General features: G+C 40.6%; 1 protein-coding gene across 1 annotated transcript; it reads left to right on the top strand.

Annotated features, from left to right (window-relative positions):
* Positions 1-11,879: 11,879 nt before the first annotated feature.
* Positions 11,880-14,142, top strand: LOC105057678 (cytokinin dehydrogenase 4). Its single transcript, XM_010940362.4, has 5 exons — positions 11,880-12,766; positions 12,856-12,983; positions 13,077-13,337; positions 13,438-13,700; positions 13,798-14,142. The coding sequence occupies exons 1-5, from the start codon at positions 12,154-12,156 to the stop codon at positions 14,114-14,116; spliced, it is 1,584 nt and encodes a 527-aa protein (XP_010938664.1). The 5' UTR covers positions 11,880-12,153; the 3' UTR covers positions 14,117-14,142.
* The last annotated feature ends 806 nt before the right edge of the window (positions 14,143-14,948 follow it).

The following is a 14,948-nucleotide window of genomic DNA, read 5'->3' as shown; positions in this document are numbered from 1 at the left end:
ATAAGTCATCTATTCGAGGAAGAGGATATTTATTCTTTATGGTTACCTTGTTCAACTCCCGATAGTCAATGCATAAACGTATGCTCCCATCTTTCTTTTTCACAAATAACACAGGAGCTCCCCAAGGTGATGTACTTGGTCGGATAAATTTTTTATTCAAAAGTTCTTGCAGTTGATCCTTTAATTCTCGTAATTCTACGAGAGTCATCCGATAAGGAGATTTTGAAATAGGTCCGATTCCTGGGATAATATCAATTTTAAATTCAACCTCACGCTTTGGGGGCAGTCCGGGTAGTTCATCTGGAAAGATATCAAAATATTTCTTGACAATTGGGATATCATCCAACTTTATTTTTTCCTTCTCGACGTCTACTACACGGGCCAAAAATGCTTTGCATCCTTTCCTTAAAGTTTTTCTTGCGTTCATGATTGAGATAATACTCAAAGATTGTTTGGGTTCCGTATTATGAACTTCGCCTTGAAAGAAGAATTGTGGTTCATCCAGAATTTAAAATATCACTCTTTTTCCAAAACAATCAATATGTGCATGGTATGAAGATAACCAGTTCATCCCAAGAATAACGTCAAAATCATACATATTTAGCTGAATCAAATCTACTGCTAATTCTTTTTCTTCTATTTGGATTATGCAATTCTTAAAAATAATGTTAGCAATAACAATATTTTTAAAAGGTGTGCTAGCATATAATGGTTCATTTAGTTTTTCAGACACACAATTCAAAGAAGTAGCAAACTTGAGAGATATAAAAGAGTGTGAAGAGCCAGAATCGAATAATACACGAGCATGAATAGAATTGACTAGGATAATACCTATCACCACTTGATCATTTGCATTGGCCTCCTGCTGGTTTAAAGTAAACACTCATGCATTTCCTTTCTATTTTTGATCAACTGGTTTATTAGGTCTAGAGTCATCTCTTTTCTTATTTAGGCAATCACGAGCCATATGTCCTTTCTCACCACATAAGAAGCATGCTCCTATCCTCTTGAGACAAGGTCCATTGTGATTTTTTCCACAGTAAGAGCAGGATGAAGATTCTTTCTTCTTATCAGAGTTATTATTTTTGAAAATTTTTTGCTAATCCTTTAGATTTTCTGCTGATCTCGGTCTCTTCTTATCTCCTCTTTCTAGATCTGCTCTTTTCAATTCAGACTCCACTTTCAAAGCTCGCTCCAGTACATCCTTGTAGTTATTGAAAATATGAAAAGACAGACGGGATCGAATTTCATATCTTAGACCTTGTTCGAATCTGTTAGCTTTACTCCTTTCGAACTCCATAAGCTGGGGGCAGAAGCGGCCTAGCTCATTAAATTTGTTAGCATATTCTAACACCGTCATATCATCCTTTTGCTTTAAGACTAAAAACTCATTTTCTTTTACCAATCTCATTGTCCCCGAAAAGTACTGATCATAAAATATCTCTTTGAATTCTTCTCAAGTGAGCTGATCATCATTATTCCCATAGGCAGCTTTTATTATGGTCCACCAAAACTCGACATTCTCTTTTAACATAGGAACGGCTAATCGGACCTTCACATTCTCAGGGTATTGCAGAGCATCAAACATCTTTTCCATCTCTCGAATCCATGTCTCTGCAGCCATAGGATCAGATCCACCCTCAAGTAGAGATGGGTTGAGCCTTCTGAATCTCTCGTAGTATGACTCCATAGATAATGTCGGTCGAGGAGCAGTCTATGCTTGCTGCTGGATAAGCTGAGCCATCACTTGACATACACCAGTAATGTTCGTCTGAGTGGCCGGTGCGTCAGGAGCCCGCTCAACTGGTTGATTGGCAGCTCCCCGCGATGTCAATCTTGCTCCTCTTGTCCTAGCAGCCATATTTGCCAAGGTCTCGCCCTCCCTATCGCTCATCGCTTCCTATTCAAATGCCAACATTATTACATTATTTTATAATAGAGTTGCAGTACAGTTAATAATTTAAGTCAGAGCCTAACTATGCGAAACCTAACTACCCATTGTTAGGTTTTAAGTTCTACCCTTGATTAAACTTATCGCTCTGATACCATAAAATGTCACACCTCAAATCCGGGACATAACACGGCCATGCTACCGAGGGATGGACCCACGATAATACGAAGCCAAAATTCATCTTCTTAAATATAATAACAGGTGTATCATAAATAAATATAATAATGAAGTTCAATTCACATATTTAATTAAACCAAAACTAGTTCAGAGCATCTAAATCCAAAGATGAAATAATCCAAGTCTTAAAATTCATAATGACTACAATCCATAAACATAAACTGAATTCCTAGTGTAAAATTTTCAAGCTTGCTTTGCTGATCTTCAAGCCTGAATTCCCTTTCCATCAGTCCTAGCCTTATTTCTCTGTACATGAAAAAGAAAACAAAAAGAATATGAGCTACACCAACTCAGTAAGTAGACTTCCGCTTCCTTACCGGATCAAGCATAAATTTTCTATGATAATGCATCATTTAGCAAATAACAATTATTGTAAAAATAAATATTTCATAGAGCATATAATAAAGCAAGTTATAAGCTCATCATGCATGTATAAATCATATATATTTTATAATTATGAATCGTAAATCATTTTCATCATGTATTCATGTCATGTTTCAAAACATTGCTCACAGACATTCATGCTAAGATCACTATTATACCCATGATAGAGCCATATTTCTTAATCGACAGAGTTCTTAATTCATGTGCCAACTTTATACCCGCTGGCAAGGCCATGTTTCGTATGGATGCTAGCTCCGGATGTCGACCTTCCCGAAGGAATTCATTCATAGCCATCTGAGAGCCTTTGAAATCATTATATCTTTTTCTTAAAGCATACATATACATAGATGAAAAAATAATGAAATTCATACTTCATAATCATGCTATTTTTATAAGACATATTCATGAAATTATTGCTCATAATAAAACATACTTTTTCATATCACATATGTCGATCCTTATTTTATGAAAAATTATGATTTCATCAATAACAATTCTTTGCATAAAAATACGATCATTTAAAAATAAATAAGGAGCATAAGATCTACTTATCTCGATCGTCCTGGACCTTTTAATCTTCCTTAAAAGAATCGGACAGTCCTATTTAAAATATTAAATCATCAATAAATTTTATTTCATATATTAAATAAAATTATATAATATAAGGAAATGACCGATTTGATGATCAGTCCAATAAATCTCTCCCTTCGGCTCTAAACTGATTTAAGGTCATAGGTCCCTAGAAGTGGAGAAGATGACCTAATAGGGGATTCATAGGGCTTCTTAGAGAGAGAAAATTTTTAGAGAGAGAAAGTAGAGAGAAAGTAGAAAGAGAAAGAGTCCAATTCTAGAGAGAGAAAGATTTTAGAGAGGGATGAGAGAAACTTCCTTTCATGTGTATTATTATTATTATTTATTTTATTATTATTATTATTATATAAATATATATTTTTCTTTTCTTTTCTTTTTCTTTTTCTTTTTCTTTTCTTTTTCCTTTTCTTTTCTTTTCCCTTTTCTTTTCTTTTTTCCATGGCCTTTCTTTGGCCGAAACAGGGGACCTAAAGGTCCCCATACCTTAGACCGGCCGTTCACGGCCGTATCTTGCCCGACGGTGGCCGGCGGCAAGGGACGATCTTCCTCTGAGTTCGGAGAGGCCAGAGCCGGCGGTCGGCGTGACCGTCGGTGCCTTAAAAACCAAGAAAAGAGAGAGGCCGAACAGGGCTTCCCTTTTCCGACGAAATCCGACGACTCCTATCGCCGGCAGTCATGCCCACCGGCATAAAAAAGAAGGGAGAAAAGGGAGGAAGAGGAGGAGGGACTTACCACAGCCTCCGATGACCCCCACTGGCATGAAATCGTGGCGAGCATGAGTCGAGGGGCCGCGGCTTTAATCGAAAAAATCAGAGAAGAACTCCGACGATCGTCGGTGACTGATGTGTCTACTCTTAGAGGAGAGGAGGGGGGTTCTTATAGAGCTTGTCCTAGGGTCTTTTAATGGCCCTAGGACTCTGATTCCTGATCGAAATCGGAGAAGGGGAAGACTCCGATCGGGAGTCTTCCTCCCTTTTTTTTTTTTTTATGGGCTTAGTGGGCTTTTGGCCCATCGGGCCGGGTTATCACATACATGATATGCATTTGTTGATATTTGCTGAATAAAATAAATCTGTGAAACAACTCTAAATTTGTATCCATTCTGGATAACTAGCCCAGAAAAATTGAAATGAATAAGGGTGTGGAGTATCATTCTTAGTTTGTTATCAGTTTCTTCCTCGTAAGGATGACAAAAAACAACAAATAGGTTGTGCTCGAGAATGTTATGCTACAGTAAAATTGATATATGCATAGAACTATTTTTGAATGCATCCTAAGGAGGATATTGTTCAGAAGGGAGAGACATCAAGACAGATTTGACCTAGCTGTTGACATGGAAGATCTAGTGTCTTGATCTAGACAATTGTTAGCTCCAGCATAAAGTAGATACTTTATTTCCACTTCTGATAAAAATTGGAGTTTTATCAAGAGATTATTCACTCCTTTCTAATATCATACAATGTGTCTCCGTGCGTGCATTAATGCATGCACATGCACATGTGCTCGGCCACATGATCTAGGGATTGGGTTATATCTTTCGTACAAAGGGAAGGTTTGACCTTTTTTAGCTTGAATCCATCGTTGGATCGTGCAAAAGTTGCTTCGAGATCTACATAGATGGAGGATTGAAAGTGTTACAGTCAAGAGCTTATAGCTCAACACATGAGGTATTGTCCATTTTAGCTCATGACCATCTTTGGACTTCAGTAGATTTTGATCATTTAGAGCCTCATGGTTTTGCCAAAGGAGTCCCACAGTCCATGGAAGGTGAGGCCCTCCTTCTAGCGCCAATGTTGCAGTCAAGGATTTCTGGCTCGGTATGTGAGGTATTATCCATTTTGGCTCATGATCATTTTCGAGCTTCAGTGGATCTTGATCATTTAGAGCCTCATGATTTTACCATTTAAAAAGCATCTCACATGAGAAGGATGGTCCCTTCCTACATAAGCCAGATTTTTTTTTGACTCTAACCAATGTGGGACTAATGATGCCCTTTCTTCTATACCACAATAGAAAATTTTGGAGTGTTTTCAAAATTTTGTGAAGTGTGATCCACCAGGCGACATCGAAAAATAAGGTCAACCATTCTTTTGTGCAAAAGATATTACTCAAACCCATGACTTGTACTTTGATGTGGACAATGTGAGGCCCTAATATGAAATAGAAACTTTATTTCCTTATAATGGACAAAAGATGGCTTACTTAAAAGGGTGGGAACATGAATAGACAGGAGCAAAATTTTCATTAGCAAAGATTAAATATCACCAGCAATGAATCAAGATGATGGAACTCTATTTCTTCAAACATTTGAAGGGGTCACCTCATTCCTATCCAAACATCATATTTTCTACGGATTTGTTTTGGTTGACAAGTTTCTTTTAATGGATTTACTGTCGGATCATGCTATCATATCGCAAAATATACCTTTCATTACTTATATTTTCATATTTGGATCATGATGCCACTGCAGTTGTCCTGCAATCATTGATCAAGCATAAGATAACGTGCATCCATTCATCCCTTTTTCCCTTTCAGGTACAGAGCCTCTTGGAATGTTGACTCTGAGATCATAGGGTGTATCATATAGTGAAGGCAATCATGTGTCGCAAGGAAATTTATGTTTACAACTTGATGCTAGTAAAGCTGCCATGCATCAAACCATTGATCAAGTGAACGATGAAATGCACCAATTGTTTTGTTTGGATTTTTTTTTTTTCTTTCTCTTTGTTGAAGAGTCTGCTGATCTTTGGATTGAATTATATGATGTGCTAATGTCTGCCCTCTATATTTGAGAAATTCATAGTTTGAACATGATGCAAAGTAGCTGCCCTCAAATACATTAATCAAGTGGAAGCCAATGTACATCAATTTATTAAAAGTGTGATACACATTGTTTAGTGCGAAAACAAAAACTATTAGTATTTTAAATTCTAATTTCCTAGTATGCTATTTCAAATAATTTTTGTTTGTGCTCTTGTATAATCACTCAACAAAAGTTTATGAGTCAAAATTCTCTCTCTTTTTTTCTATTTTCACTAAGACAGATTATTCATACAACTCTTATGTGAATACATCCAAAAAGATCAAAAAGTAAAATATCTCTAAATTGCTTAGGGGCCACCTCCAAGGTAGTCCACAATATGCTCCGCAGCATAGGCTGTCATCCAATCTTTTGCATTATTTATCTCCGTGAAGATATGTCTAACTGTGAGTCCAGTGCATCCCCAAAGCAAAATGGATATATCCCACAAAGGAGGATGGTTAGCCTCTCCCTGCGTACATCCTTAAATTCAGAACACTACAATAACTGAATCGCCCTCAATAGCTATATGGTCCGCTCCCAACACCCTCCATACATATACAACTCTTGTCCAAACTGCACGAAGCTTTGCTCCAGCAACCATTGGCTCAAATAGGTAGTGGCCCTCCACTACCACCAGACTGGAGTCGGGCCCTCGAATAACAAAATCAGGACTTCCATTTCTGTCCCTAATGCTCCCATCAACATTAACCTTCAGATACCTTGGAGGTGGGGCTTCCAAATGATGAACACATATCAGATCACTACATGAATATGGTGGGAGTCACAGATCTCCGAAGGCCTAAAGGTCACATCAATCAGCTCCTACATCAGGATTAGAGCTCTCTCAAAGATGAACCTTGTCAGGCATCTCCTGGACTCAAAAACTATATTATTTCGGGCCAACCAAATATACTAGACGATACAGGCAATCCGAATAGCAACCTTCCTGGGTGCATCACCCTCAGCCCTCCGCCTCAAAAGATCAATGAAGGCTCTAATCGGATCCTTCACCTGAATAATTCATTGATGCAAACCCGCTAAGAACCAAACCCATCTAGCTGATGGATATAGAAAAAGCGTCTGCTCCACCATCTCTTCCACTCCATAATTGGAGCAGATAGCCTGAATATCTATACCTCTCTCCCTCAGAATGGTCCTGGTTGGAAGCCTTCCTCAGACGACCTTCTAGAGGAAGAGGCTCACTCTCAAATACACCCCCAACCTCTAAATCCATCCACCATCTAGATGCCTGATGGCCTTCGACTGGTACAGTTGGTAAAGATCAGCTGTGATTGGTCTCACTATACAGAGGATCCCCACACTCTTATATCTGGACATCGGTGAATGAAAACTGCCAAGGACATCACACGCCCATCCAACTGTTCTCCAAAGAGACAAGCCACCACAGCTGGGTCCCAGTCTGTATTATCGGTGTAGAGAAGATCACATATCCTTATTGAGTCAGTCATCTTGAAGCTAATAAAGGTCGGCCACTAGGTCCAAGGCATACCCACAATCCAAGAGTCATGAAGAATACTAACGGAGCGACCGTCTTCAATCATCCATCTTGCCTGGAGAATGACATCAGAAGCCCATGCATAGATCTTCCTTCACAGAGCAAAGGCTCTCTGACAGGCTTGGATCTCACCGCCAACTAGCCAAAGACCATACCTTGCCTTCATCATCATGCTCCATATGGACTTCGGATAAAGAAGAAATCTGGTAGCATGCCGAGCAATCAAAACCTCCTACTTTGTGATTAAGGATTGGATTTTCAGACCATCCTCTTGCTATGGCTGGCACCCCACATCTCAAGCCATAAAATACACACCCCCACCTCCACCAGGCCGTGATCCTCACTAAAAGCTCCAAAATACTTGTTCAATCCTTAGCACTACAACCTTGGGCAAGATGGCATTCGAAAGAAGATAAATAGGCATGGAGCCACGCATCGACTTGATCAAGATAACCCTACTTATCATCGATAGGGTCCGAGCCTGTCAGCCCTCCAACCACTCCCAAAGGGCCTGCTTCACCCCTTTGACCTCCGTCCTCCTTAGTTTGCGTCTGCAGATAGGCACTCCCAGGTACTATAGTATCCCAAAGCGCACAACAACCTCCAATGTCTCCATGATCGAGTGTTGGAGCTGCGTCGGCATTCTTAGACTAAAATGTATTGTTGATTTGAGAAGATTCATCTTCTGCTCTGAGGCACCACAATAGTCTTTCAAGATCGTTCAGAACCCGATGGCGTTCCAAATTGTGGCCCGATCCACCAGCAAATAATCGTTTGCAAAAAAGAGATGTGAATTCGGTTGGACCCCTGGGACTGATACGTAAGAGGCTATACCGACCCCAAGGATGTAGCTCGTAGAGCTCTTGAGAGGGGGACAGTGCAGATAATAAAAAAATAGAGAGATAGAGGATAACCTTGTTGCAACCCTACTATAGAACAGAAGAACTTTGAAGGCATCCCATTGATCAGAATGAAAAATGTAGGACTTTAGATGCACGCTATTGCATATTTTGCACCACAGAGGGCGATATAGCCTCGGATTGTCATATATCACCTATCTAGGAGGCGAACAACTTTTTTTCATCACCACAACATATCATATATTATACTAAAGATGTCTAATCATATTTTCGGGATGAACAAGGGCTATCTATCTCCAAGATTGATGACATGATAGGTTCGATAGTTGTGCAGCCCTTCGTAGAGACATATCATAGAGGATCTAAACTTGGATTTCATCTTTTGTAGGTGCATCATTGTTGAGAAATGCCCATAGTTTACAGTTGATATCTTCCAAGAAGCTGCAAAGAGTAGAGACTATAGATGATAGCTTTGTAATGAGGAGGATAAAGAAAAAAGAATGAGGAGGTGGAGGGAGCTGTTGGGAAAGGTTGGGGAGAGACAAGGAGACAAGATATGAGTGGAATGTAGTGAGTTGGAGGAGACATGGCAAAAAGGGACCCTGCAGTTCATTATCCCATCTCCCCTTAGTTCAAGGTGGCCCTGCTTCACTTCTGTCCAAATAATACTCTACATAATGGATTACTTAGTCTCACATGGCATGATGTTGTTGATTGTGGTGTTGGTGATGATGATGAGGTTGATGATGTGGCGATCTTGAGTACTAGTACATAGGTTGCCATGTGTTGTTTGATTGTTGGTTACTCCACCAAGATGTAGTAAGCACTCATAAGCCAATGGAGTACAACAGAAGCACATAAAGAGAAGCACTTTCTTTCCACAAAAGAAAAAGAATAAATAAATAAACACCTTTGTTTATTCTCTTTTCCTTCTATGTGGCTATCATCTCCTGCTAGAATTTCCTTCCAACATTTAAGATTTGACTCTGCCACCCTTATCGACTCTGCCACCCCTTCACCCATCTTGTTTCAATGCTTCAAATTTTTTATTCCTCAGTGGGTGTAGAGATTGTAGGGCAGTGATAACTCTACTGGTACTCTGATATGGAGAATCCTTGTTTGGACAAACTGCAGGTAGAAATAAATATTAAAAGTATTATCAGACAAGGCAAAGACCTTTAAATAAAAAACAAAGGAATGATAAGGTATCTAGAGGCAAGGCAGGCGTCAGCCATGATCAAAACAATGCTTTACTGATGCTATGTCTCACATTTTCATTCAATATGCTAAATGAGGTAGATTTGGTTGGTTCAACTTAGGCTAGGGTTCAAATTAGGTCTATCTTGATGGTCTGCTATAGTCTTTTACAATTATTGATTTTCTTTTTACACTAGCTCAACTAGGTTTAATTGGATTAGTTTTAGCTTTTAAGTTTTAAAGTCTTCATGATATGAATTGGAAATTGGGGTTCGCATATGAGATTCCAAGCCAACCCAATGCTGGATTTTAATTCTAGCTTCAAATATGATTAGACTTACTTATTTCATGGCTTACGATCAAATCGCCCTTTTCTTTTCTTGCAAATATGACATGGCATGATGCATAAGTAGTTTAAACTGGTTCGTGAAGCAGAAGTTGAATTTGCATCTCATTGTTCATTTATTTTTTTCAATGTCACTTGAGTTTTTCTTGAAGAGACAAAAAACACTTTAACATTTTTTTGACAAGAAATTATTGCAAACCTTCAATGAACTATTTGATTATGGCATGCAACATCAGACATTTGCCATGCTTGGAGGTACACATTGTGCCCATGTGTTGACCATCTTATACATGTGACGGTCATGACCGGGCGCCGATGTCGCATTATGCCTAGCCTTCTCATTTTTAGCCATTTTGGTCAGTCCAATTTTTTGTCCATGCATGATGGGGGCTAGGCTAGGCCAATGGATCCAATTTTGCAAACAAGTGTATCCCTGGTCAAAATTTGGTCTGGACAAGATCTTTTATAATCTCCCCCACCCAATGGCTGCTTTATTAGTTGACCTCACATGTGTTTATGTTGATGACTGACAATTGGCAAAGCAAGTTTCTTTTAAATGGAGATGGCTACAAGTTTCACTTTCTACTCTATGAATGAGGCTGAATAGCCCATGCTGCTACCATGATAATATGCGACACATCTTTTTGACCTTGTCGCAATATGTGGGCTGCTTCCTTCGTTTATTGGTGCAAAAAATAGACCCCGGATACTGAATCCCTTCCCTTCTCAAGCTCAGGGAAAGAGGCTAAAAAACTAATTTTAAGAGAGGTCCTGAGCTTCGTTACTTGCACACAACTGGATGTTAGGCCACAGTTGGCTAAAACTAGTGTAGAAGCATCAACTACTACCTGATATAGGACTCTCCATTAGCATAGCTAAATGATAAAGTCATTGTATTGTTAAATAAAGAAACGAAAGCTTTAGCACTGTTTAGACTTTACACTCAAGCAGAGCTAGTTAGCTAGGGGGCAAGTTGGTTTGTGGGCCCGGGACCGATCTGAATCCTACCTAATTTGGACCTACTCCAACCCAAAAAATTTAAACTTACTGGTCTCTGCTTGGGTCCCATGGTTGGTCCCCAGCACAATTAGGTTAAGCGACTTTCGAAGCATACAAATAAGATTCGATGAGACCAAATTAGATCCGAACTGAACTGGTTCAAAGGGAAAAGATATACAAAACCATATTCATATATCTAAATACACAAGTCGAGTTCGGGTCAAGATCCTGGAGGCAGGTATTGATCGACTTACTGGAGCGAATAAGTTGATTCGAAAACATGGCGATGATGGTGCGATATATCCCTAGATTAGGGTTTGGTAGCTAGCGGCCTAGCCTTTGACTACTGCTGTGCACCGCACTGCACCACACCACGAACATATCACACCATGGTTCGACTCGAGTCGCTCGCCCAATCATTAGACCTTCGTCAATGATTTCCTATTGGCCCAAGGGATGCAGACAGTTTTGTTTATTGAGGCTCTTGTCTCATGGCCAGGAAGTAAGGAACCCAAAGTTTCAACAGAGGATCCTTTTCCTCCAGGCCCCTCTCTTTCGAAAGATAAATAACTAAATAAATAAATATATCATTGCTTCACCCCACTCCGCCTCCTCCTTGGTCACCTAATAACAGAGCTGTAGGCCCTGGGGGGCGGCAGGTTCAATGGCTCCAGGCCTACCATTTGCGAGATCACGTGATGGTGGGCCTCGCCGGACGCGGGCCACCCCCCGGCTCGCGCGATCCGAGCCCGGGCCGGCCCGGCGAACGCTCTCGGAGCGGCACCGTTGCGCCCCCACCCCTTCCGACCACCCAAACGGCACCACCAAAAAGACCCACTGGGTCTCGGCATCCCACACTCGCTCATGGTGGGGCCGGTCACCGTCCGATGTGTTGGACTGGTGATTCTAGAAGGTCTTGACCTTTGGATAAAAATAAAGAAGATGGTGATGGCAGTGGAAATTGTTAGAATATGTGTGGGGGTCGAGGAGAACCTCTTCGTTTCCTCGCCTTTTCCCCTAGTTTGTCTCTCTCCATCTCACCTCCATCGCCTCTCTTCCTGCGAACAGAAGCCAGACAGCAGAAAGGCCAGCAGAAGCTTTTAGAAAGGAAGTTTCAACACAGCCCCATCCATGTAGTCAGTCCTCTTACGATTCTTTCGCACTACTATTTTGCTAAAAAGTTTGGTTGACCAGTTCACCACCCAATAACACGTGTGCTACCCCACAATTCTCTCTCTTTAAATCTCCCTCCCTCTCCCCTGCTCCTCCCCACACCTCTCTCTTCCCATCCTTTTCACTCCATTTGCTAGCTACCACTAATTAATAGGCATGAAAGTATCACCCTTGCATTGCCACAGACAACATAACATCAGCTTCCTCAAGCTCTTCATGTTCTCAGTCCTTGGCTGTATCACCATGCATGTTTCAGACCCTGACGTGCCTTCCTCCCTCAAAACACTAAGCCTTGAGGGCCATTTCAGCTTCGACGATATCTCCTACACCGCCAAGGACTTTGGAAACCGCTTCCACTTCTTACCATCTGCTGTCCTGCATCCCAAGTCGGTCACTGATATCTCTGCCACTGTGAAGCATGTCTTTGGAATGGGTTTGAGCTCCAAGCTCACGGTCGCAGCTCGAGGCCATGGGCATTCTCTCGGAGGCCAGGCGCAGGCGTCTGGAGGCATTGTCATCCAGATGCAGTCTCTCCGGGAAGCCGAGACTCGGGTGCATGTCGGAGAGTTCCCATATGTGGATGCCTCAGGAGGTGAGCTGTGGATAAATGTTCTGCTGGAGAGTCTCAAGCATGGCCTTGCGCCGAAGTCCTGGACCGACTACCTCCACCTCACCGTCGGGGGCACGCTGTCGAATGCCGGGATCAGTGGGCAGGCCTTCCGGCATGGCCCGCAGATCAGCAACGTCCACCAGCTGCAAGTTGTAACAGGTTTCATCTGATGAGCAGTAGCATATATAACTTGTTTAATGAAACAGCATTAGATATTCTCTACTTGATTCTATCAGTGCTATGTGCAGGGAGAGGAGAAATAATGAACTGCTCTGCTGAAGAGAATGCTGACCTCTTCCATGGCGTTCTTGGAGGTTTAGGTCAGTTTGGAATCATCACAAGAGCCAGAATTGCACTTGAACGTGCACCAGAGATGGTAATATTGGATATATATCCATTTTCGATAATAATGAGAATAGCTAACAGAGCAATGGCAATCATTTCTAACATGACCATCATTTCCTCACAGGTGAAGTGGATTAGAGTTCTGTACTCGGATTTCACCAGCTTTACTGAGGACCAGGAGATGCTAATATCAGCAGAGAAGACTTTCGACTACATCGAAGGCTTCGTGATAATAAACAGGACAGGACTTCTGAATAACTGGAGATCTTCATTCAACCCACAAGACCCGGTTCAAGCCAGCCAATTCAATTCTGATGGGAGGATCCTTTTCTGCCTCGAGATGACTAAAAACTTCAATCCAGATGAGTCTGACATGTTGAACCAGGTGAATTCTCTCAGACCAACTTCATTGTCATGCTTGCTGAAGCATGAGAGTGAAGAAAATTATGGTTTCTGAAGTCACCTCCTCCTACTTTTGATTGCAGGAAGTCGAAACACTCTTGTCGAAACTTCGTTACATACCATCGATGTTGTTCCAATCGGAGGTATCATACCTGGAGTTCTTGGACAGAGTACATGTCTCTGAAGTGAAGCTGAGGTCCCAAGGCTTGTGGGAAGTTCCACACCCATGGTTAAATCTTTTCATACCAAGAACCAGAATCCATGACTTCGCCAAAGAGGTCTTTGGCAAAATTCTTACAGATAGCAGCCATGGTCCCATACTCCTATACCCACTTAAGAAATCGAAGTAAGCTAATTAGCCTGTCCACTGTCATCTCATAATGCTATCAAGGCATGGTGCCAATGGTTTCTGAAGATATGAACTATATATGTTTTGACTGCAGGTGGGACAACAGAGCATCAGTAGTCATTCCAGATGAGGAAGTCTTCTACTTGGTGGCCTTCCTTTCCTCGGCGCCACCGTCATCCGATCATGACAGTTTAGAACATGCATTGAAACTGAACGATAAGATTTTAGACTTCTGCCAGAAAGCAGGCATCCAAATGAAGCAATATCTGCCGCACTACACCGCAAAAGAAGAGTGGAAAGCCCACTTTGGGGACAGATGGGAGATGTTTGCTTGGAGAAAAGCCACTTATGACCCACTGGCCATTCTAACTCCAGGGCAACGAATTTTTCAGAAGGCAGTACTTTCCTCATGACATTAACTTTTACGAAGTGTTCATAGAAGGTGTTGTAAAATATATATATATATATATATATATATATATATATATATATATGTACATATATATATATATATATATATATACATATATATATATATATATATATACATATATATATATATATATATATATATATATATATATATATATATATATATATACATATATATATATATTGTAAGAAATAGTTGTTCGTACATGCAAGGCATTTGGAGCCTGAGAGAGCTAGAATAACTAATTGTATAAATGAGAAGGAGAGAGGACTAATATCCTTTGTGAACCCGGAGACCAAATGACAAGACCAGCAAAAACAAAAGATCTATGAAAAGATTCTGGCCACTTGAAATCATTTTCCATATGATGTTAGACAATGACATAATATCTAAGCCATCAGCATCAGATCAGATACGGAGTTAGTAAATTGGCATGTATAAAACTTCATTTTGCCCTTCCTCGATAATATATGGAAGCAGCGCATAGAAAAACATGTCTTGCTTGAACTTTAAGGCAATATAGTTGGAGAAATAGAAAACAAATAATGGATCGATGTTAAATTGCAAAAGATAACTTGTAAGCAATAAAATAATTCTGCCAAACCCAAGAATACACACACACATACATGATGTAAAGGAGATTCTTTTTTCTGATGGTAGGGAGAATATCTAGAGGAGACTCGGTGAACATGCCCTACATTCAAGCAGCAGTGGAAACATTAATTTCGAATGACCTAGTCCTTTAGATACAGTGATCCTTTCTGTAGACACAACAATAATATCCAAATCAAGCATTGTTAAGAATTGACAAC

The sequence above is a fragment of the Elaeis guineensis genome, chromosome 14 (genome assembly GCF_000442705.2).
Source record: "Elaeis guineensis isolate ETL-2024a chromosome 14, EG11, whole genome shotgun sequence".
NCBI classification, from domain to species: domain Eukaryota; kingdom Viridiplantae; phylum Streptophyta; class Magnoliopsida; order Arecales; family Arecaceae; genus Elaeis; species Elaeis guineensis.
The sequence above is the reverse complement of the archived record's forward strand: the minus strand, read 5'-3'. Positions and strand labels throughout refer to the sequence as shown.

Bases quoted from the DNA above. Each gene is read 5' to 3' on its own strand.
- LOC105057678 (XM_010940362.4), top strand. From the start codon at position 12,154: ATGAAAGTATCACCCTTGCATTGCCACAGACAACATAACATCAGCTTC. The intron at 12,767-12,855 runs GTTTCATCTGAT...TGCTATGTGCAG, and splicing joins CCAGCTGCAAGTTGTAACAG to GGAGAGGAGAAATAATGAAC. The intron at 13,338-13,437 runs GTGAATTCTCTC...TTTTGATTGCAG, and splicing joins AGTCTGACATGTTGAACCAG to GAAGTCGAAACACTCTTGTC.